This window comes from Liolophura sinensis, chromosome 1 (genome assembly GCF_032854445.1).
Source record: "Liolophura sinensis isolate JHLJ2023 chromosome 1, CUHK_Ljap_v2, whole genome shotgun sequence".
NCBI lineage: Eukaryota > Metazoa > Mollusca > Polyplacophora > Chitonida > Chitonidae > Liolophura > Liolophura sinensis.
Window position 1 is genome coordinate 40,748,146 of NC_088295.1, and position 24,084 is coordinate 40,772,229.

The 24,084-nt window shown below is 39.1% G+C and overlaps 1 protein-coding gene across 1 annotated transcript in view; it reads left to right on the forward strand.

Moving 5' to 3' along the window:
- Window positions 1–6,722, forward strand: part of LOC135473548 (SEC14-like protein 1) — a 30,084-nt gene extending 23,362 nt beyond the window's left edge. The window contains exons 15-16 of the mRNA XM_064753406.1: window positions 3,802–3,866; window positions 6,041–6,722. Of these exons, the coding sequence (XP_064609476.1) occupies window positions 3,802–3,866; window positions 6,041–6,123 (148 nt within the window). The 3' untranslated portion in view covers window positions 6,124–6,722. The remainder of the gene's footprint in view (window positions 1–3,801; window positions 3,867–6,040) is intronic.
- Window positions 6,723–24,084: the final 17,362 nt, after the last annotated feature.

Sequence of the window (24,084 nt, forward strand, 5' to 3'; positions counted from 1 at the left end):
AGTGTGTTATATGTTTATAATCTGGGTAAATGTTGAACTTGATGTGTTGGAATTTGAAACATTTGTTATACACTCTATCTGAGGAGAGAGGACATGAACATGTCATGTTTTGAACTCTTCAGACTTCTTATGTTTAAATAGATAGCTTATTACTATCAAATGAACAAACGTACAGAATAGCAGTGAAGTGCTATTCTTAATTTCTCTTTTCTATAAAGGTAGATAAAACACTTGGAAGGGATGGGGTATTGGCTAAGGTTGGAGTAGAAGAGGTGGGGTCTTTGTCACAAAGCCTGACTTTTTCATAGTTGCTTTTGAATGAGAAGTCAATTCACATAAGTTTAGATGCGCTCTTGTTTAAAGCATACTAGTATCTCTTTGTCCAATGTGAGATAATTTAGGAGAAAATAACATAATATATGCAAATTATTTCATAAATCATAGTACATGTACACATTGACAAGAGCCATTTTTGTGGAGTTCATCTTAAGATGAGGCTAAGTACATGTGTATTTAACAGTGTTCTGGAAAGTATAGTTTCAGCATAAACAGATTAATGTCTTTTATTTCGCATACCAAAGATGACCTTGATAAGGACATTATGGGTTCAGCCTCATTTAAATGGTATTTAAGTCAACATTTGCGGAAGAGAAGTTGATTTTTGATGCATTGTAGTATTGAAAGGACTAGCTTTGTTAGTACTGTGGTTTGACCTCTCCAATCAAAAGGGGTCATCGGATGGGTGCAAAGTAGGTGTTACACAGTATCTCAGACGTTAGAAGTTCCTACTCTGACTTCTCAGATTGATGACCTGTATGTCCTCGAATACTAGCCACTAGTCCCAAGGTTCCACCTGAACCCTGTAAGTTCCGCTCCTTAAAAAGGCGTAAATCTTGAAATTCGAAAGGTTGCTGTATGCGTGGCGTCAAGATGCCTTCTTTTGACCACAAATCTCCATCAAATATGGACAAATGTTCGGCAAAGGAAACTCTAACGGAAGCTTGTTTTCACAGTTTGTACAGGTATTTGAAGTTTCTCATCAGAGACAACCCGCGAAGCTCACCCATGTGAGCCCACCTGGATTGTTTTTACGCTGAACTTTCGATCAACAAGGCTTGGATGAAAGAGCACTGTGTATATTAGAGGTATAGTGATGAAATCCTACAGGAAATACACCAGCACCTGTATGGTGATCCGATTATGTTTATTGATCTTAAACTGAATCATAGAATGCAGAATTCGTATGTTGTTGGTCGAAGAGGTAGTGTTATTATTCTAGACTAAACTGAAACAGGTTAAGCCTTTTTGTATGCACACCCCTTTCAAAGCCACCTTAAGTTTGTGGTGGATATTTTATAACGGCAATACTGGCAGTTTTTCTGCCTTGTTTGCTGTCATGTTAGCCGAACTATGAATTCCTGATAATACCAACAAATTTATGCGATAAATGATGTAAGCTAACGTTTTCTGTGAAAGTTTTTCTCTAGAATTTCATAAAAGTTATCGGAACCTGAAATAAACGATAGCTCAGTTGATATAAATATTTTTCGACTAGCGTGATGTTTTTTTTTTTCTTTCATTGATGGATAATGTCTCAAAATGAAATTAATTGTCAAAATCATTGTTCTTTCTACATTCTCAATTAGTCCCAGTTTTCGGCGTCATTTGACTAACATCATTTTTTTATGGGTCACAGACTGGCCTACCTGTCAAACAAATAACCGCACCTGTGCAGGTACGTGGACGAACTATATTAGGTTGCCGTAAATAATATCTGAGCAGTATTTTATTTGGCATCCTGTGATTACGTGTGTTATCATATTGTAATTTATGATTTCGGGCGTAATGAAATGCAGCTGTGACTGAGCCTTTCTTTGCGAGAAAACGAGTTTCCGTACCTGGTTTTCACTTGGCTTAAGTTTTGGGTTACGCACAGCCTGTGGTGTTAGGCGGATGGAATGAGCTTACTGAGGAAAAACGGCGACAATCTGAAAGCTCTGTGTGGGCACGATGTTGTAAACAAGGTTGGTACTTGTATTCGAACATCAGGTGTAGCCTCTCTCCATGCAACTTTCCCAATCATCTTATCGTACAGTTCTTTGCAAGGGTATATTTCCTGTATAGTATAGGCTGACACTTCCGGTGAACTACTTTTCCTAAATAGTGCACCTCTTGGCTAAGCCGCATTTCATACTTTCTGATATTATACACGTAGTCTCAAAAAAAGCGATGCCTAGCTGTTGTTGTTCACCAACTGTTTAAAGTCGTGGCATTTGCAGTAGCTTCCTTTCTTGAATCGTAAACTTTTGAAAACTGGGGAAAGAATACAAATGTGGTTACGTCCTTCTTAACTAGTGAGGACGTACATACATGTGATCACATTTTTATAGAATTCTCGCGCGTAAAGATTCTTGCCTTCTTCGAAGTGTGAACTTGAATGCTAAAAGCATTGAACCTGATTTTTTTGTAATGTGTACAGTTTCACGAATTATCATTATGGTATATATAAACGGCCGTATCAATGCAATGTTGTCTATGTGGTTATGTGTTGCCTATGTGCTGGTCTGGAGATCGTTGTACTTCACCTCCAGTATTTTCAAACTTCCATTACACGTACATTGTACGCATAATGAATTTAATACTACGCCGAAACATTGCATTCTTATTTTAGCATTTCTTTCAGAAAAATAGGCGAAAAATTCAAATTGGGTTTTAATGCTGCTTGATTTGTTGCCAGTTTGTCTTCTGGACTCTGACTTGTCGGGTAATTCCAAGTTCGGAAGAGGTTGGTTGCGATGCAAGTGTCAGCCATATTTGTGTACTCAGACGCATTGTGTAACAGTGTCAATGTCCTCACATAATTATACGCGTCTCGGACGCGTTTGTGAATTGTCTTCACCAGATATGACGTATCTGACCCAATCACTTGTTAGGTTTTATAACGGCAAGAATGCTTTTATTGATTTTCTACAGAACTAATGAACCCAATTTAGTGAAATTTACTCAGTGCACATCTTGGCAAATTCTCCAAACGGGATAACATGTTGGTTAGATCGATTGATTTTTGGCTTTCTCTTTCAGGTTAGAATAAATGTTTGACCGTGTGTGTCTTTCCGATATAAAAATACGGAAGTTATACTTTGTACTTGTATGGACTGAAAGATGTACAAGACCACTCGAAAGAGTACCATCTTCCGCTTATTAGCATGCAGCAAGGCTTCCAAAACAATAGAAGTATAGGGTAATCTTGAAAATGCCTTGCCCAGTCCAGAATTGCATGAACCCACGTCTGACAAAGTCTGTGTTTAATTCAATAACAGAGAATCGTTTAGACTACTTTAGACTGAAGTGCTGGTTTCCGTGCTGGTCTCTGTGCAGTTAGAGTTTTAGCGACGTGAGGTAAAAGTATTCAAAGCAGTCTGCGGTTTGCGTTCATCGGCCAAGGGATATGTGTTGGTTAGCGAATTATGCCGAAAGACAGAAAGGCCAGGGGTCATGCATTGCGCTTGTAGTATTTCCATTCACTTGTTTGTCTTGTTTTATATGAAGCTTTATACACACAACTGTTTTTACAGAAAGAAAAAGGTTAACAGGATCGCGTATAAATTCTACTTCTACAACCACAGGAATATACATATTTAACGGTTTGTCTAGTTAGGCACATGTGCATGGGAATTTTATTTATGAGTAAACGGCATAAAATATCAGTCGAATAGAAAAAGAATTGAACATTATGGTGTTATGTCTCTTTTTTTCCCTCTGTGTGGTTTTCATTTTGTCTTCCCTTCTTCCTTTTTTGAGTGATTTGATCTTCAGTCTGTCTGTCGGTGGCCAGTGTCTGCCCTCTGTCCAGAAACCTAGGCGACGTAAGTAAGAGTGTGATGTAGCTAGATTCACCCAATGACTAACTTGCCTCATCCATGACTAATGTGTTTAACACACGCATAGACTGATTGATTCGTCCAGGGACTAACCTGACTCACCCATCACTAACATAGCTAACCTGCGCATAGACCATGTGTAAACTGATCGATTTATCCAGTGACCATAGCTTGCCTCACCCAAGGCTAACTCGCGCATACACTGATTGATCCATCCAATGACTGATTGCCTCACCCATGGCAAATACGTGCATACATTGATTGATTCATCCAGTGGCAAATTGCCTCATCCATGGCTAATACGCGCATACACTGATTGATTCATCCAGTGGCAAGCTGTCTTATCCATGGTTAATACGTGCATACACTGATTGATTCATCCAGTGGCTAACAGTCTTATCCATGGTTAATACGCGCATACACTGATTGATTCATCCAGTGGCTAACAGTCTTATCCATGGTTAATACGTGCATACACTGATTGATTCATCCAGTGGCTAGCTGTCTTATCCATGGCTAACACGCGCATACACTGATTGATTCATCCAGTGGCTAGCTGTCTCATCCATGGGTAAAACGCGCATACACTGATTGATTCATCCAGTGACTAATTGCCTCATGCATAGCTAATACTCGCATACACTGATTGATTCATCCAGTGGCTAGCTGTCTTATCCATGGCTAACACGCGCATACACAGATTGATTCATCACGTGACTAATTGCCTCATGCATGTCTAACGCGTGCATACACTGATTGATACATCCAGTGGCTATCTGTCTCATGCATGGCTAGCTCGCGCATGCGCTGATTGATTCATCCAGTGGCTAGTTGTCTCGTCCATGGCTAATACGCCGAAACATTGCATTCATGATTACTATACAGGCGGACTCTTTGTTAGCCTTGCTATCAAATCTAAGTTGCTTTTTCTTTTCGCCTCTCTCCATCTGTTTTCTCCGCGTCAGTGCACTTTCGCCGAACAGCATTCGGTTTTACTTTAATGCAAAGTGACGAAAGCTAATTTTCGTACAAAACCAACGACCCTCCTTTAAATGTAAAGTTAGAAACTTCTCTTATTGACCTATAGTTCATTGCTACATTAAGTTCTGTTTGTCTCGTGATGAATAATGATCAAATGCCCACTAATCTACATTGCAAGACATCAACGCTCTACAGAACCATATAGCGATGTATTTCACGTCCAAAAGACAGTACAGTTTCCAATCAATCAAAGGTAATGAAAGGTCAAGGTGAAGATATATCGTCCTGCACTTTAAATAGCAGTGTATTAAATGTTGACAAATGGAGGACACTGACAGTTAATGAAGATTCCAGTTGAATATAATGTACTATAAGGTCCTTGAAAGGACGACAGCGACGTGTCCAAAGATACCCTTGACTCGATCATTCCCTGAGCTTAGCTTGTTTAAAGTCTACGCCGATTTCAAGTCGGCTACATTAAGATATTGGAAATCAGGGAGTGTGGATGTGTTCTCCGGCAAATGTTTCAAGTACTTCCAAGAAATGTTATATATGGTGGTGTCGATTAACACTGCACATTTTGAGGTAACACGGTGGCTTTGGCCTTTTTAGGACAGTACTGCTTTTTAATAACATTTTGTGTTAGGCTTGAAGGTGGTGGGATGTTTATGTTAAAATTGCTTGATTTGACCGACCACTGTTCCTCTGTTTTATTGAATATATTTAAAGATGGCATTTATATAGTTTTTGTGGCAATGAAACTTGTATTGGATGTTGCATGCAGTCATCACGTGCAGTCATTTTGATACGATTTCCGGTATATTGTTAAGTTCTTTGCTATCTTTGCATGATTTTATAATTGGTCATTTGTGACAATAGATAGTAACTGTATAAAAATAACAGTACATAAACTTTTTAGGTCACTATTTAAAATACTTGCTGTCGGCCTGTTGTTGATATAATATTCTTTTGAACAGACTTCATCGTCCTTGAAAATCATTCAAATAACCTTTGGCCTTGCTTGTAATTAAATCTTTTATTTCACTCCATGGCTATGCTGTTAATCCAGCTGAGTCTTCTTCAGTATAACTTATGGAATCGTATTAAAAAGCTTTCTCAACGAATCGTTATTATTTGTACTAATAGCTTTATTTCTTATCCCTGTCACCACCATCCAGACCAACCCGATAACAGTGAGAAAAGGAAGGAAGTCCTGAAAAGCCAAGCCGCCCTACAGCCTTCGCCAGAGAAGGAGAGTTAGAGTAGACTCTTCTATACGCCAGACTACTGACGACTTGAACCGTGTTGGCAGTCCACTCTTCTCGTTCTTCGCCAGTGTTCACTGAGTTAGAGCAGTGGGAGCGTGATGCATTTCAGCCTTGAAGGATGTGGTCATGGTATATATATCGTCAGTTACGTACTCTAGGCCCTTGAGGATATATGTCATATACGTTGCCCAAGCAGTCAGGTTTTGTTTTGCGATCAAATTATACTTGGATAACCCTGGATATGTCACAGTTGTAGGCTGTCAGTGGACATTCGTTTTCCTGGGGTTTCAATGGATATTCCATGCACATCTTCATGCCCTGAATGGGTACTATAAATCCCCCGGCTCCCAGTCTGTCTACCTATATGTACTCTTCATGACACTAATCATTACGATGAGTGTAATGGATCTGGCCACATATGCCCGACTCGTGTTCACTAAAGACCTTTTCCATGACGACCGTTATCAGAGCACATACCACATATCTGCCGACTCAGAATAGATGCATAGACTACAGTTTTCTGGCCGTTTGTGATTTATTTATTTATTTGATTGGTGTTTTACGCCGCAGTCTCGAATATTTCACTTATACGACGGGGGCCAGCATTATGGTGGGAGGAAACCGGGCAGAGCCCGGGGAAACCCACGATCGCCGTATGTGGACAGGTCTTCAAGCAACCTGTGGATGGTCGTGGGTTAGCCCCGGGCTCTGTCCGGTTTCCTCCCGCCACAATGCTGGCCCAGGTCGTATAAGTGAAATATTCTTGAGTACGGCGTAAAACACCAATCAAATATAGTTTTCTGGCTTGGAAGCCTATTACCTGCTTAATCTCTGACAGACGATATCACATGTCTGCAGACTCAGAATAGATAAAGGGACTACAGTGTTCCGGGTTGAAGGCTATCTGTCTGTTCAGTCTCCATTACGGACTATATCCCATATCAGCAGACTTATACTACATAGGCTACACGGACTACAATTCTCCGGCTTCCCCACTACAAACTCTCCTTATCAAATATCTGTAGACTCATAACACATAGACTAGTTTTCGGGCTTATAGGCCTAATGCCAGTTTAGTTTATCATGGCGGTCGATATCATATATCTGCAGATCCATGATACGGACTACAGTTTTCCCGCTTGTAGGGCTAAGGCCTGCTTTGACTCCATGGCGGTCGAAATAGCATATCTGCAGACTCAGAATAGATACATGGACCAAGTTTTCTGGCTTTTAGTCCAAATACCTGCACCGTATTTGCCGGTTCTCTTACGAATCCTGTGTATAAACACATACCTCGGTGTTACCATTGGTTACGTAGCATTGTTTACCCTATGGTACTGATGTGTTGGTATCTTACGGTACTAATTTGTGTCTTTAAAATACGGCACCAGTCATTATGTTTCATCTTTTGAAGGAAACTAATTCATGTGATTTAAGTCAGTGGGTGTTGTGAATTTGCAATAGAACATGCACGTCGAAGATGTCAGGAATGGCCCATATCTTGCCGTATCTAGCCAGTGATCTGTGAAATATGAACGTCTCACTTTGTTCCAGATAGCAATAAACATAGCACTATATTCATATTTTGACAGTATATCCTAGTCAGCGTGCAGTCAAGAGAAATTATTTACTGTTGATATTATTCAAGGTAATTTCCCTTCGCTGTGTTTTGATCAAGTAACAAATCGCAATACATTTGGTCATGACAATTCGGTACGTGCGTTTTTATGAAAATAAATCCTGGGAAAGTAGACAGTAGATCGATTTGGAGGTTAAAGGAAATAAATGTAATAGAATAGGCTAGCAGCTATGCCCGTGTCTAGAATTTCCTGATTAAAATGAGGACGAGGTTTACAATTCTAAGCAAACACATGTAACAAGCGAGGTATAATTGCGATCGAGTTTCAGATCTTGGGGGAAACTTACAGGAGGCCTTTCTTATGTAAGTGTATTCTCGTTGATGAACCGGAACTCTCTGAGACTCTAATAGGGTTCGTCTAATATCCTCAAAACAGAAAAAGTTGACTTGATATAATATCTGGAAGCCTGCAAATTTGGGCTATATAATTGGGAAGACAAATGACAACTGAGACGTGACAGTTTATCCATGGCCCTCATAGGCACACAGGTTTGTTCGTTTAAGAAAATGATTGCGACTTCGTTATGTGTCGTATGAAGATCTAGTTTTTGACAACACCGAAAACTGTCATATGTAAATAATACATTGGGGAAAGATGTGTTTTCCTTCACGGTCAATTCAAAAGGCGGAGTAAAACTTTTGGTAGTTGGACTCAATTCTTGTTGTCATTTGAAAGGTTTTCAGTCTGCGTTGTCGGCGCAAATTAGAAGCTTATGATTTAGATATTACGTTGGAAATTTTAATTGCACCGGGCTATCTTAAGCACAGTTTCGCAATTAGTTCAAATGAATGTATTTGTAATTATAGTAGAAAAAATCTCTTCGGGATAACTGTTTAATAATTGAGTGTATCGATACTGTATTGTGTTAAATAATTTATCTACTGTTTTAGGTTGCCTTGAAATTACTCATATTAGATTGTGCGTAAAATTCAAAGGCTGAATTTTATGGATTAGCCTTATTTGCCAGTGTTCTCTCATATCCTCAATATTGGCTGAGGCTCCTTAGACTTCAACAAGCCGCTAGTAAATTTGTCAAATCCAGCTTTTGATCATCCCAAATGAAAGCAGCCAAGCATGAGTGAGGTAAACAGGGACGGCTTTGCAGATTTCAAGTATTGGCGACAGAGATACGTATATTGCTTATTCCTGTAACCATTGCAAGAGGGTGGTTTCTTATCATCGGTCTTAACACCAACATGAGAGTTAACGTCGTCCTGCCCTACGTCTATCACCTTAATCACATACTTGTTGCAGCCAAAAACGTGGAATGCATGGATCCCTAATAATATAGTTGACCTGAATACCAAGTAAATACTCAAGGTCAAATTACCGTAAAAACAAAAAACACCTAATCTACAACACTGTAAACATTTAGGTCTACATTAGCCTTTCTAGGAAATGTGCTAGAAAGGCTTGTGATCTCGGGTGTACATATCTGTCAGCGCTAAGTTAGTGCGATTTTATATTAGTATTATGGTCAGCCTGATCCAGAAGTTCTTTTAATGGTTTAAAAAATGTGATAAGTACAGTAATTTTATAGTGGTGCCTGAATTAAGCGGAAAATTGAAAAGAGAGAATCGTTAGAACACTTGCTCGAGCACAGCATCAGTTAGCCAGTGACACGTGCAAAGCCAATATCACACTCAACGCAAAGCTAATGTGCTTTTGAAGGATTCAAGGGGAGGAAATCAGCTGGATTGTTTGATAGGCTTTGCCGGCGCCGAGTATTATGTAATGGTAGTGCCAAACTTCCCAGTTGATATTGATTCATATACAGCCATGTGTTTCCTGGAAGAGGTTTTAAACTCTGCTTAATTGCAACTTCAGCCCCACAGGGCATTAATTATTCACCTGTCGCGAAATCTGCCTTGCTACAATATATTAAAATGCGAAATGCAAATTGTCTCCATGTCATCGTGCCCTAACCTGATTCATACTGTGTAAGTAGGTCATTCATGTTTTGACCTTCTTACGTTATAAATTTATTTGCATTATGTAATATATAGACTACATGATGTACAAAGGAAATGTGTGAAACTTTTGCTCCTTGACATGAAGACGTTCGGTTGCAGGGCGAAGTCATGGTTTTGTAAGTTTGAGTAGTGTACCGATGTTGCCTGAGTGATCCAGATGAAATAATTAGAGTAGCGTACCAAGGTTGTCCATGTGCGCCAGGCTGTAAGTTGGAGTAGCGAACCAAAGGTAGTCCGAAATGAGCCAGACTGTAAGTTGGAGTAGCGTACCAAGATATCGGAGTTAGCCATCCTGCAAGTTGAAGTAGCGTTTCAGGGTTGTCGGCGTGAGCCAGACGGTGAGTTAGAGCATGACAGCGTACCAAGGTTGTCCGATTGACCCAGACTTTAAGGTGGAGTAGAGTACCAAGGACGCCGGAGTAAGCGAGACTGTAGGTTGGAGTATTGTAGCAGGGTTGGCCCATTAAGCCAGACTGTAAGTTGCAGTACCACATTGAGTGAGCCAGTGTAAAAGTTAGGTGGCGAAGTGTGTCACACTAAGCTACTGGGGTAATGTACCTGGGTTGTTGGAGTTGGTCAAACCTTAGGTTGGATTAGAGTACTAAGATTGCCGGAGTGAATGAAACTGTAAGTTCAGAGTGTATGTTGGAGAAGTGTATTAAGGTTGTAATAGCGAGCCAGACTCTTGGCAGCTTGAGTGTTTGAATAAGGATGTCAGCTAGAATATGTGTAACGATACGTGATTTAGAACTAGTAGCGATTGTAGTACTAGGCCTAATATTTAAAAAGCGATAACGTTATTAATTGCAAAACGCAAAACTACAAATGTTACAATGCAGATGCCAACGCCAAAACCGCTTAAAAAATCTCCCCAGAAAATAAGGTACCGGTAACCTCAAAGTTTGCTTCAGTTGACGTTATTGATTCTGCATGTGGGAATCGACATAGTGGTATTCTGAACTGAAATAATTCCACATCCAACAGATATATGCAGTTAAAGGTTTACATGTATGCACCAGATAATGGGACTTGCATAAACCACTGTGCAGCCATATTCCGGACATTGATACAGTAACCACAAATGTAGCTATGAAAGGCGTAATGCCTGCCAATATTCAGGTTTATAATTATTATTTTCTTTCGTAATTTATCATGAAATCTGTGAGTCACGTTCAAATGAAGTATTAACCCCTCGGATACAAGGTTTCGGTTTGTTTCCCATGAATGCGTAATACATTACCTGACTTCAGTCTGGGTTTCTGATACGATTACCACATCTTATGCTCCCATTTCAGTCATTTAAGAACAATTAGCATTGCTCATAACTTTCACAAACATCATAGATATATTTTAATGCGCAGTCCATCTTCCACAATTGGAGCTGACTGTAAAATGTGGAAATCACAAAAGAAAAACATTTGTAAAACGGCTAATGTGGCTAGTCTTCTTATCCCTTTAGATAAAATTGTGCCACATTACTCATAAAGTTGAAATGGACCAATTTTATAATGATTGTTGCGCGAATCCAGTGTTTTTCGTCGCTGAAACATCGCGGCTGACAGTAGTATTGAAACGAAGAACCACTCTTCGATCACCTTGTAGCTGAGATTTTCATGAAGTTTTGAGCTGGCTCTCATGAAGAGTGGCTTAGTATTGTATTACAGCATTTAGTTATGTTTTGAAGTAGAAATGTGTTTACTGTGTATTCATATATTGTATTTGATATATTTCTGCGAAAGTTATTTTCAGAGTCTTTTGTATCAGTTCGCTAAATGTGAGCAAAAGAACAAGATGCATTGTCAAAAGTGTCAAAAGACAGTCGGTGTGTGTGTTAGTCCAAATGGTGGTCATGTTACCTCAGCTATATATCGGCAATCTGAATGTTTGTCCCATAATATAATAAGATGGTTGCTATTATGTGTGTAAGTAGAATGTTGGTATTTATATATGTGTGTGGCTTTATCTATTTATTGATATCATGCCGTATAGATATCGATGCGCGTACTGGAGTGTACACATGCTCTTGGCTTTTGGTGATATGAGACTGTGATGGTAGATACAACGAACAAACTAGTCTTCAGAGCAGGTTTTATCATGTACACTGCAGTTTTGAAACAAGGCTGTATGTATATACGTCTGTAAATAAAGAAACCCTTAACCCAGCCCAGCCGTATGTTTTATTTCTTAAGCTTTTGTTCCTGTTTTTGTATGTCGCATATCTAAGTTCAGCGTATGTACAAGATCTATACACACATCAATATATGTACTTCACTTTGCAAACAATCGATTCTGGATAAGGTTATGAATATCTGTTTCCACCAAATGCAGTTTTATTTGAACCAAACGTTTAACGTTTATCTTTATGTAAGCACAATTTCAACGCTCTACCCAACTCCCCACGTCACTTTGGGTTTCGTGGATGTTGCTGATACTCAGCATGTTTTTTGGCCATGACTTTTCCATGTATAGATATCGTTTGTTTCACTAAACCGAAATAAGTTAGAAGTTTTAAAAAAAGACAACAAATAATGTAACCTGAATTATTGAGGCAGAGTGGTGTAAACAGACGTAAACAGTTACAGGCATTTTTTCTGACGCACTCCGTAACTCTGTAAATCAACTTTTAATCTGGAATTCTTGCGAGGCCACGGGATAATGTGCCGTGTTAAAACAATCGGAAACACGATGTCGTGTCAGTCATATACACAACTTAGATATGTATAAAAGGCAAAATAAACCGCGCCTGATTCGTTAAAACTGGTAAGATGACGGCGTTTTCCATTGTCTCATTGTGCGCAATTTTGCCTACTTTAAACGGCGATGTATCGCTTGTGCAACATCACAAAACCAGAAGGTTATGCTTTGTGAACTTTCTGTGAGATATTTTATCGATACATATGAACATTTGGTCTAGTGTTGTCTTTTCGTTTAAATTATCATAGGTGGTATGACTTCTATGGATCTTAGAACATTTACTACCCACCGTCATGAGAATCAACGTCCAAGGGTTATCAGTCTGTTTAAAACTCTGTTAGCAGCCTGTTAGCACTGTTCATTGCTTCAGAGATTGATTGTAATATATTTAGGTTTATTTGGGTATAAAAGAAAAAAACCGCCTTACAAACTGTATGAATCCGAGTATAAATGCAAAAAAAACCCTGACCAATCGGATTGCGCCTTACAAACACAAATATAGGAAAATTGGAGAATCTGGGGGAAAGCAATGTAAAAGACGAGATTCAGTTTATATCATCTGCTTAAATAGTAGCAACTTACAGCACCCCTAGCACTATGACTTAATTGTTTATTTATTTATTTGATTGGTGTTTTACGTCGTACTCAAGAATATTTTACTTAAACGTAGGGCCGGAGAGTAAGCCACTTACCTTAACTTGGACTTGAACTAAAATCGACCGCAGAGGCTACTGGATCATTGCGTTGCTCACTTTGGCGTAACGAGAATTAGGTAAAAAATGCAGTGATATTAATCAGTGCAATATGTTTGACGTTTCCGTCTAGATTGAGTCTCTGCCCGGTTTCCTCCAACCATAAAGCTGGCCGCCGTCATATAAGGGAAATATATCGGGTGGGAATAAAAAAAATGGACCGTACTTTGACACTCAATATCTCCGAAACCCTCTTACGTCATCTTCTAAAAGTTTACACACTCAGAAGCTATAATGTCTTAAGTATACAGACCAAATTTCAATTTCATCCTTTAAGATTTCTGTTCATAGAACCAAAATCAAAATAAGAGTCAAAAACGCATATTCCGGACATTTCAAAATGATGTTCTACCTTGTTTTATTTGAAATGTGATCAACTGGTCCTCCATCACGGTAGACGGCGCGCAAACGTTTCTTCCATGAACTGATTGAGTCCCGAATCGCCTTAAGAGTAATGTTTTTCCAGCAGTCTTTGATGCTTGCTTTTAGTTCATCCGTGCAACCCTCATAAACCTTCTCGCTCATAGAATTCCACAGAGAATAGTCGATGGGATTGCAGTCGGGGCTCTGCGGTGGCCACTCGTCATTAGTTATGAATGAAGGAGTCACTTCCTCAAGATGCTACTGTGTTGCACGGCTGGCATGGGATAGCGCGCTCTCTTGTTGGGAAGACAGAGTGATTTTCTGGGTACAACCGGCGAAAATCAGGGAGAAGGCCACAATCGAGGTTTCATGTAATTTTCGGAATTCAGTTTTAGTCCTTTCGGTATCAATAAAATGTGTGCGGGTTTTCTTAAAACACGATCGTTCTGTCTATTGCGTCCAATCTGAACTGGAAAGTCTTTTTCATCCGTGAAGCCAATTTCTTCACCTTCTCGGCCGAAACTTATCATCAAATTATTCGCAGCACTTTTTTCTTTTCTGTCGAACCGTTTCATCCATTCTTGAAGTCCGTATTCGCTTGTACGATTTTAATCCAGTTCTTTTGTCATATTTCTCAAAGAAGTCCGAGATACTCCAAGGTTACTTGCAGTCTTGTGAGTGCCGGGATTGTCTTCCTGAGAACACAGTGCCTCTTCCACATTCTCACTAGTTTCTTCCGACCAAACAGTTTTCAGTCGTCCACTGCCTGACTTCCTTTCTAGAGAACCTGTCCTTTCTAACTTTCTGATCACATTGTTAACGGAACTTTTATTCCAGTTTTTCACCGGGAATTCTTTCACAATTTTTGCCCCTCTCCAACCCTTTTCGGTGAAACATGTTGCGTTCAATTCCTTGTCAGCCGCAGAGAAAACCATCTTGATTCAGCAAAACGTATGCCTATCTGGCAGAAGGGTTTCTCTGTCACTAGAGCCAGACATTTTTTCCAGACGACACCTGGAAGTGATGCAATGTGGGTCACCGCAACCTGCGTTTTGAGGCTATGTTTTCATTTTAACCCTGTGCACAGACTACTCAAGCTATGACCTTGAAAATTGGTCAGTATATTAAAGGAGAAGAAAACTTAAAAACATGACACTGTAGGCTGAAAAGGGCACATATTTTTCTATCTGGTGGTGCCTGCTGCATAATTTTGCGATTTTTCCTCGCCCTACAGGTAAAGTCTGAAAACGGCAAAGCTGGCATAAATCGCTGAGTCCATCGCGTCCTCCATCTTTAACACCCTGTAATTTATGCTGGGGGTGTGTTGCCTCTCAGCCAATGAGAGTCGTAAGGACTGCCGGCTTGTTCGTGTAAACTGTACGTCCAACATTCCGGTTTCCGATCGTCAAGGGGAAAACGAACTGTACTGTTCGTTACCTTCTAGGGGGTTTCCGACGGCAATTCTCCTCCTAACACAGAAGACTTCAGGAGTAGTTCTCAGGCAAAATGGAGTCGCCCGCAGCTGATTTTGTCGCTGACTTTATTTTTTGATTATCAACTTGAGGTAGATATTAGAATTTTTTATAGCATGCACCTGCGAGGAAAAGCATACTCTTTTCAATGGTATTTGATTGATATTTAAATTTTCTTCTCCTTTAACAAAATCATGCCATTTGAATGTCTAAAGTTTTAAAAAGTTTGAACAAAGGATAATGGAGCAATGCAGCATCCAAGTACCGACCATTTTTTTATGCCCACCCGATATAAGGAGTACAGCGTAAAACACCAATCAAATATATCGGTCAAATAAATAAATATATGGCCAATCACGGCTCACCATAGAGAATCATATGGAGACACATGGTTAGAACCATTGAGTTGTCCCATATAAGGAAGCACTGGATATCGAAACTGAGCATGATGGGGACCTGTCACCGGTCAACAACGACGACAGGCTAAATGAACAGTGTTTTAGATCCAGGTCTGGGGTTACACACTAATACCCTGTTGTAATACAGCAGTCGTTGTTATCCTAGTAAGCGAATCAACACCAATTTAAATATTTCCAGGACATCGGTCATTGTATGTTAAGATCCAAGAACTTTTTATTCGGAAAGAATGTCAGAGTCCTTTTCAAATCTTCTTGGTTTCCTGAAGATGTTTGAACAAACGCTCAGTTATATTAACATATTTTCAAATGAACGCTGGAGACCTGTGTAATGAATGGACTGTTTATTTTAATCTTTCCTTTCCAGTTTTGTTCAGATTTTTTTTCTTTTTCGAAACCGGCGTTCAAGGCTATTAAATCCAATTTGATTCATGGCGTTGGAATAAATGTGAGTCTCAAAGAAACATATAAAGATACATGTATATTATACAATATATACGATATATACGTCAGATGAACCTGGGCCTACTCTCAAAAATGGCTGATTAATTTATGGATCGATTGACCTCGGTTTTACTTGCCCTTCAGCATTGTATTAAAACGCAGGTAACGTTGTACATGTTGAATTCACCTTATAAGCTAAGTTTAGACAAGTTTCCTCGAACTCAGAATAAAGAAGAAGAAAAACACTTTTACAGATTTGTTAGTTTTGATAGGGTTAATAGCTTTAATGCTTTCACGAAAGACATTCTCGAGTTTCCCGCTGAAGAAACTTCAGTTATGGATTATAGATATATAGACGTCCATAATATAGCCGGCTATTCTTCATTCTCCTCTAACGTAAATCATGAATTCAATTATTCATTAACCGACTGCACTGAACTGTGTATTAGACATATATAACTGTCGGTGGATATCTTTGATATGTCGTGATGTGTCCTGCTGCTGGTAAGTTTACTGCACACATGTTTGCAATAATAGTGTAATGGCTCAGGACTTCTTATATGCCAGAACAAATTATAGTCACTGCATGCGTTTGCTTTAATTGCTGCGTAAGGCTAGGCAGACTGTCTTCACGAACCGTTTTATTGTTCAAACCCATCTTTTTATGTGCACAGAATATCAGTTGTATCGTTTTCGAAACTAATGGGTGGTTAAAAAAATCATTATAGTTACAGAAATGCGAAACATTTCCAGCCTTAGTGCAGAATTTATTACAGATAGGATGATACTTGTTTTTGTTATATTTTGTGTAAAAATGAATAGTAAAATAAGCTAAGTTATTGTAACACACACGATTCGTCCATCAGGGAGAAATGATGTTTTAACTCCTAAGCCTCAATGATTGGTCGTTTTCTGTGCAGTGAATGGGGAATAATGACCGAAACATTTTACTCTTAAAATGCCGTCTCTTGATAATCACCTTATTTTGTGCAGTGGCTTCCTCTCCGACCGTATGTGGAAAGTCTGTCCGCAAACCTGCGGATGGTCGTGTGTTTCCCCCGGGCTCTGCCCGGTTTCCTCCCACCATAGTGGCTGGCCGCCGTCGTATAAGTGAAATATTCTTGAGTACAACGTAAAACACCAATCAAATAGATAAAATAAATATATATTCTGTGCACAATGCAGCAGTAATTACATTATTTGCAGTCATTACTCTGTTAATGCCATGAATCTACAAATCCATGAATCTACAAATAGCAATCACCTTAAATTGAATAGAATGCGCCAAACTATAGCCGTATCTAACTATAATGGCAGTAGTTCCACAACAGAAAATTCATGCATTTACATATGCTGTTAAAAAAGGAGTACAAAATACCATGAGTACACCTGCAAACAAAAAGCCTAGGCTGTATCATATACAAACTACTAATAACCAGTGGATAAGACAAGAAAGCATTCAAGATGTATGCCTTATAGGTCTTTCTGAAACCCCAGCCGAAGAAGGGATTTGAAATTGAGCTATGTATATAATATGCGTTTTTCATGGTACAAACGCATAATGCGTATAAACTTGATGACCTTATCTTCAATTGCTTACATGATGTGGAAAACACAACTGATTATAAAATAAAATACCTGGCCCCAGGGTTAAAAAGCTATCTCAGTTTCAGACAGCTTTTACTGCGCTAAAATGGGGTCTTATACCCTGGAGTTTTTGATGATCACATCAGTTTACTGATAGGACCAAGTCAATATTAACTCGAAAATTGAATATTTAAACTGCAATGGCATGCTGTTCTGTATTAAGGTGTATCTATATTGATGATCAAAAATATTCCAATCGCTTTCAGAAATAAAACATAATATGATATATGCTATAAAAACTCCAGTCATACTTATGATTTTCATAGCACAATAGGTGTGTTATTTATATCATCGGATCTTTTTGGTTTCAATAAATTCAGCAGTATCTATTCTGCAAATGTTTATATCCATTTTCCACCCTGTCCGCTGCTTGACCTGAATAAAAGGTGTCCCGAACGCCAGCAAAGTACGGCGTCATACGGTCCTCTTATGGTAGAGATGCGTTTATCGAAGATCCCAGATGATAATAAGTAGACCAAACATCACTTTCAAAATTATACAACCGTTTCAAAATTTAACACTTCAATATTTTATGTAATTTATGATCCGAGTTAAAAATCTGTTAGATTTGTCGTAGTACATTACGCCCCACGTTTTCCCAGTTCTTTTAATTAGTGTTTTTTTTTTAATTTTGACTAGTCAAAACGAGCTTTGAGAAATCGGCCTCATGATCCTAGCCCTCATCTTAAATATGATAATGAGCTATAGATATGACCTGTGGTATACTGGAGCTGAGATGATTTTGACACTGACATGTAGTTGTGAAACACGTCACATACAAAAAAATACTGGTGTTGAAATCTAAGACAACAGCGTGTATTCTGTCATTCAATATAGAAAACAAAAAGGTGTGTTAAATAAACGTGAAGTGAACATATTTTGAGTTACAAAATAATAAAACAAAAGCAAGACTTTGTGTTAATTCAACACAATATAGAGTTATTCAAATATGGCACAAGATTTTTGTTGGAAAGAACGCAAACAACACAAGTGTTTTTTTGTGTGTACCGAAATCGACATCGTCACCGTCATTTCGACGCGACATTTTTTTGCTGGAAACCAGACAGAAATAGGAACACTCATCGCCTCTCGCCACTGATAGGAATACCAACGTCTGCCGACATTTTGCTGCGAGATTATACTGGAGGAAAACAGACAGAACCCGGTGAAACCATCGAATATCGTCATGTGTATATGAATTCCAACGTTGACAAATCAACATTGACATGATCTACTTATAACAAAACAAAGCAGGGCTGGACAAAATTAAGCTGAGTGATGGTAGACTGTTATTGTACTATTGTGAACAGGTTCACCTCGTGTAATAATCGCACTTTACACAAACCCAAGCAAATGCAGACCTCAACCGGAATACATCTGATGCAGTGTGTTAGTCAGACACGGAGAGGCCATTTTCTTCACAACACGGAAATACTTCACCACATGATCTTAACACCGCCGGGGCTATCAAGCTACGTGGTAATGTTTCGCTTGTTTAGTTTCCTTAATTTAGGGCTCTCTCACAGACGGAAAGTAGGCTACATTAAGCCCAGTAAGACACGTTTTAAAGGATGTGATTCATTGCTAACAGACCTTAAAGACAGACCAAACTCAATTGAATCTGACCAGAGAGGCAATGTGCTTGTTCGGAGTTCGGAGAATTGTTTCCGAATCAGGGAGAGGATAACAATGCCGTGATTAAAAGCTTCAGACAGTATAATGACGTCTGCGTGCCACAGTACAGTTGTGAACATTGTCCATAGGCACGTGGCAATGGATGAATCCCTCTGTATGAGAGCTGAGTTAGACCTATATTCAAAGTGATTCAGTGTAATCGGCCCTTTATTTCAGTGCCAACTAAAAGATTTCGTGCGCGGGAGACGGTGCGGATTTTTAGACGAACTGTATGGTCAAAGGGAAAAGCACAACATCAACGACGTATACGTGCCTCCAGACAAACCATCAAACGTATCAACCTGATTCTTGCCCAGTTTATTTTTCACAGTATTTTTCAAATGCACTTAAGTTAGGTGTTAGCGTTTTGACAAAGGTTTTCAAGTTATCCTAACTATACAAGGCTCTTTAAAAATGTAATCTTTAATATTCCTGAATATCGTTTAGGAAGATTTATATATTTTTGTTATGTGCGTATGTACGTATGTACGTATGTATGTATGTTATGTTCACTTTGGTTGACAGAGTTAGGGAATAACGTTTTTACAAAAATATCCGTCGAAACAGGCATTCGTATACTAGCCGTCCACCAATAAGGACGTTCCAGGTCAATAATCACATGGCCAATTCTCCAAAACCACGTACAACACAAGCGACCAAAAAACTAAGAAAGTACGCAAAGTACGAAAACAGGACGGAATCATGCAAAGAGAAGCGGTCAAGAGTTTTCATGTTAGAAAGACGCAAGGTATGTTCTAGGCGACTGAGTGAAAAAAATCAGTATTCAAATCGTGTACCATGCTAGAATATCAGTTGTCGATAACAAAATATGTATCTCAGTTGCACTTTGTTTGTAACTGTTCAAATATCCAACGTGGTAATCTAATTTAACGCGATAAAAATACTGCCACTAGCCCCCAATTACGCGGAATTAAACACAATCATGAAGCATATTTACTTACAAGAGAATTATACTCACTGCAAAACTTAAGGTGAAGGCGTTTGATGAACAGCCTTGACACACTAGCTTTTGCAGTAGTAACTTATGGCGCTGATTTAGATCGTCACACAACGCACAGGGTCTAACAAAGTGAGATATGTACACGCCGTATGCGGGACCCCCCGGAATATTGCTGTCCAATTGAGGGAAATTTCCATGGTCAAAATTGAAATCATCCTTCTTGTCGTAAAGTCGTAAAGAGGAGGCCGTTTTGGTCTTTGTACAAATATAGGTCCCGATAAGGTGTACCATCTGGAGAGTCTGTGGTTTCCTTTAAATCCAGCGAATGTGGGTAAATATCTTTCACAGCCTTTGCTATATATGGATTCAGTAAACCGTTTTTGAATGACAAAGATCGGCCCTTGTGAGGATTACTCCTTTTATAGTTTCTGCAAATAGTTGTATTCATATGAGTACAGGGATAGGTCGGAGAAACGGGGGGGGGGGGGCACAATTTGTACCCATCGGAATACCTATACACTGTTGATACATGGTTTCCCCGAATTTCACACAGATGTTATTAATGAGAAATTCAAAGAAATTACAAATTAATTTATATAATTTATTTAAAAGACGTACAGCCTAGAGAGTAAGACCAGAGCATCGACGATAGTGCGATAGCTGGCAAATGGTCACAGGCAATCGGTGAAATCCGGTCTCTTTGTCAGCTTACCTCAGTCAGGGTTTTATTCTAACTGTTCATTTAAATGCATAAATTGTAGCAATTTACATGCCTCCTAGAAGATTGGCTTAAGCAGAATTAGGTTTAAAAAGGTATGAAGTGATGTTAATTGTAAATTATTAGTCGTTGCTTGCCTAGAATTACTCAAAATGCTGTGTTGTCATCACATTTAACATACAATCACATTAAAAAAAAAGGGGCCAGGGAATGCTTATAGTCCACGAGCAGAATTCTGGTTTATGCAGGAATACCAGACGTACAGCATAGAGAGTACGACCAGAGCAACGACGACAGTGTGACAACTGGCAAATGGTCGCATGCAACCGGTGAAATACGGTCTCATGTCAATTTACCTCAGTCAGGGTTTTATTCTAAATGTTCATGTATATGTATCAACGCTTACAAGTTATTCAAACTTGACAAAGTTCTTAAAAAATGAAATCTTTATCATTTCTGAATATCGTATGTATACATGCATCTTTGGGTTATATGACCATGAGGAGTCATTCAATGAGTACAAAAATATACTGTGTCTTCGAGTCCATGCAACCAACGTGCTGCCGCCAGTGGGGTGTCATGTCTAGTGTCTTCGGCGTGATACTCCACTGTCACATTACTGACACCAAGTCAATCAGTCCTGCTTTCTTGCTCTAAACTCTAAGCTCTGAGCGCTAAGCGAGGCAGCAACAAGTACCATTTTTAAAGTCTTTGGTATGACCCGACCCGGGTTTGTTCCCAGATCTCTTGATTTGGAAGCGGACACTCTAACCGCTCTGACGATCGTTCATGCTTTCAATAAATGATCTAAGCATTAAAGCATGATGTACAGTTAAGACGTTTTCCTACATTTCATCCTTAATTGAACATGTTTGTAAAGGTATGCTCATAAACTCTTTTCAGATGTCAGACTAACATTTTTTATCAGTTCTGACGTTTCTTGCCCTTTTGACAGTCAGCAATGCAGTATACGGCTGGTATTATACTATAAATCACCCATCTTGTTCGGCAAGGTTCCCGCACAATAATTTGTTGTTTTGAACCATAATGTAATGATTACTAAGTGCATTACTAATGTCAAGTATATGTACGTGCAATCAGTCGAACGCAGTCAATGCAAAGTCTCTGCCGCGTAACAAATGAGGCTTCTTTGCTCCAAGGTGGACTGACCAATGTTCTCGTGCAAGGTTTTGAGTAGTAATTAAGTTATACCAGTTTGCTCACAACTGGAGAGTAATGAACAAAGCTTCCCCATTGAGATCGTATACATCAGAATTCTTTCTGCTGTCCATTCCTCTTATTTAGTGTCAATGTAGATATACCTATATATTTGTGTCAGCCCTATACAGGGTGTACCAGAAGTCGTGCACCATCCTGATTTTCATTTTTTTCTGTGTTTTAGATTTAATACTGATTTTAATTTTTTTTCTCTTTCAGAGTTAATTATGGCTAATAAACTGACAGTTCAAGAAAGAGTTGAATTGGTTTTTATGTTTGGAAGAGATGGAGCAACACACCGCTCTGTAGCTCAAGCATTGAAACTCAACCTGGATGGTGTGCGACTTCTTGGACACAATGTATATTACTATCATATTTTCATTTGTTTAGAGTTGTGTATAATCTATTCACCTTAAGCCACGTTTGCAAGTCGACAAGTGGAATGAAAATTCAACACGAATAGGGATAATGCCGATACAGGATTCAGACGACACTATTTGTCGAATGCTACGTTTTGATGAAATGAACTGCCTAGAATCAATGGACTTCCTCACCAAAGTATGCAAGTATCCTTTTTTCATCCGGTTATATTTTCTTTTTGTCTCATCCATGTGATTTACGTCTTAAAATGATTATCTATTGAGATCGCCACGTCAGCCTATAAACTTTTGAAACCATTTCCCCACAAAAAACAAAAAAACAAAATTTAACATCAGGTTTTGTCTGGTAAAGCGATAATATGGCATTGTTTCAATCCGGAAAGGTGTAGGAGGAGAATATAGTTTTAAGTATAATAAGTTGTTAACTGGTCATTTCTGCAATAAACAGGAGAGCGCATAGATTATTCAGTGTGCTAATGCCTTTTTATCTCTAATTGTCACCTTTTGTAACAAGGCCTGCGTTGAAGAAACATGTGCTAGAGATGACGCGTGCGGAAATTTGAGTAGTCAAGATGAAATTATATAACCTTCCTCAAAATTTCCTCACAGCTGTTTATGCCGGATTCATTATCGTAGTAGAAAACAACTTCCACACGATAGGCTGATGAACACCTGCCGGTTAAATGGGTTGTATGCGTGGTTAAACTTCGAAGGTGTTTGAATTAGCGGTAAATAGCATCCAAAGTAAAAAAAATTGCTTGTTGTACGTAGAACGGAAAACTTCGCTAGTTTTCAACGTCCGGGATAGATGAATAGTTGATCTGAAATCGTGCAGGCAACCAGCACAAAATAAAATACCATTCTCCATGCCCAAAATTATGACTGGTGTCAAGCAAAAAATACATTCATTATTTTATAACAACGCATTAATATAGGGAAAGATTTATATATTAGAGAAGATTATAAGTCATACCGTGTGGGTATAGGGCCTACTGCCCGATAATTCATCGAGACGATCGATATTTTCACAAGATCGAAGGACAACGTACAACGAATTTAATACATTCAAGAGCATATCGGGCAATATTTCTTGAATTAATACCTGTATTTCTGCCAATGCACGCTGCATTTTCACGAACGCTTTGTCAAAGTGCATGCGACCGGTAGAACGCCGAGACCGACGTCACGACATACACTGTGAGAAGAAGAACATGAGTCCCGACTGGGTACCTTGGTTGAGCTGAGAGAAAAATACTTGCCTTATGTGAACTGCTCGTTAGCCAGAAAGGCACGCGCTCCGCGGATAGCAACGCCGGTTGACAAGGTAGGCTGACAGTTAATAACTTTTCTTGTCTTCATTTTCAAAGGAGTTCTAATGAACAACACCACCAACAACATGTGGAAAAAGTGGAATCGATAATGACTAACTAGCAGTTCACCTAAAGGATTTATCTCTCAGCTCAACCAAGATCCCCAGTCGGGCCTTCTGCTGTTCTTCCCATCGTGTGTGCTTAGTCTGGTCCCCGTTTCACATAGCGCACGCAGCGCTACGCTGACGTAAATGCCATGGCGACATAATACCTGCAATACTGATTACCACGA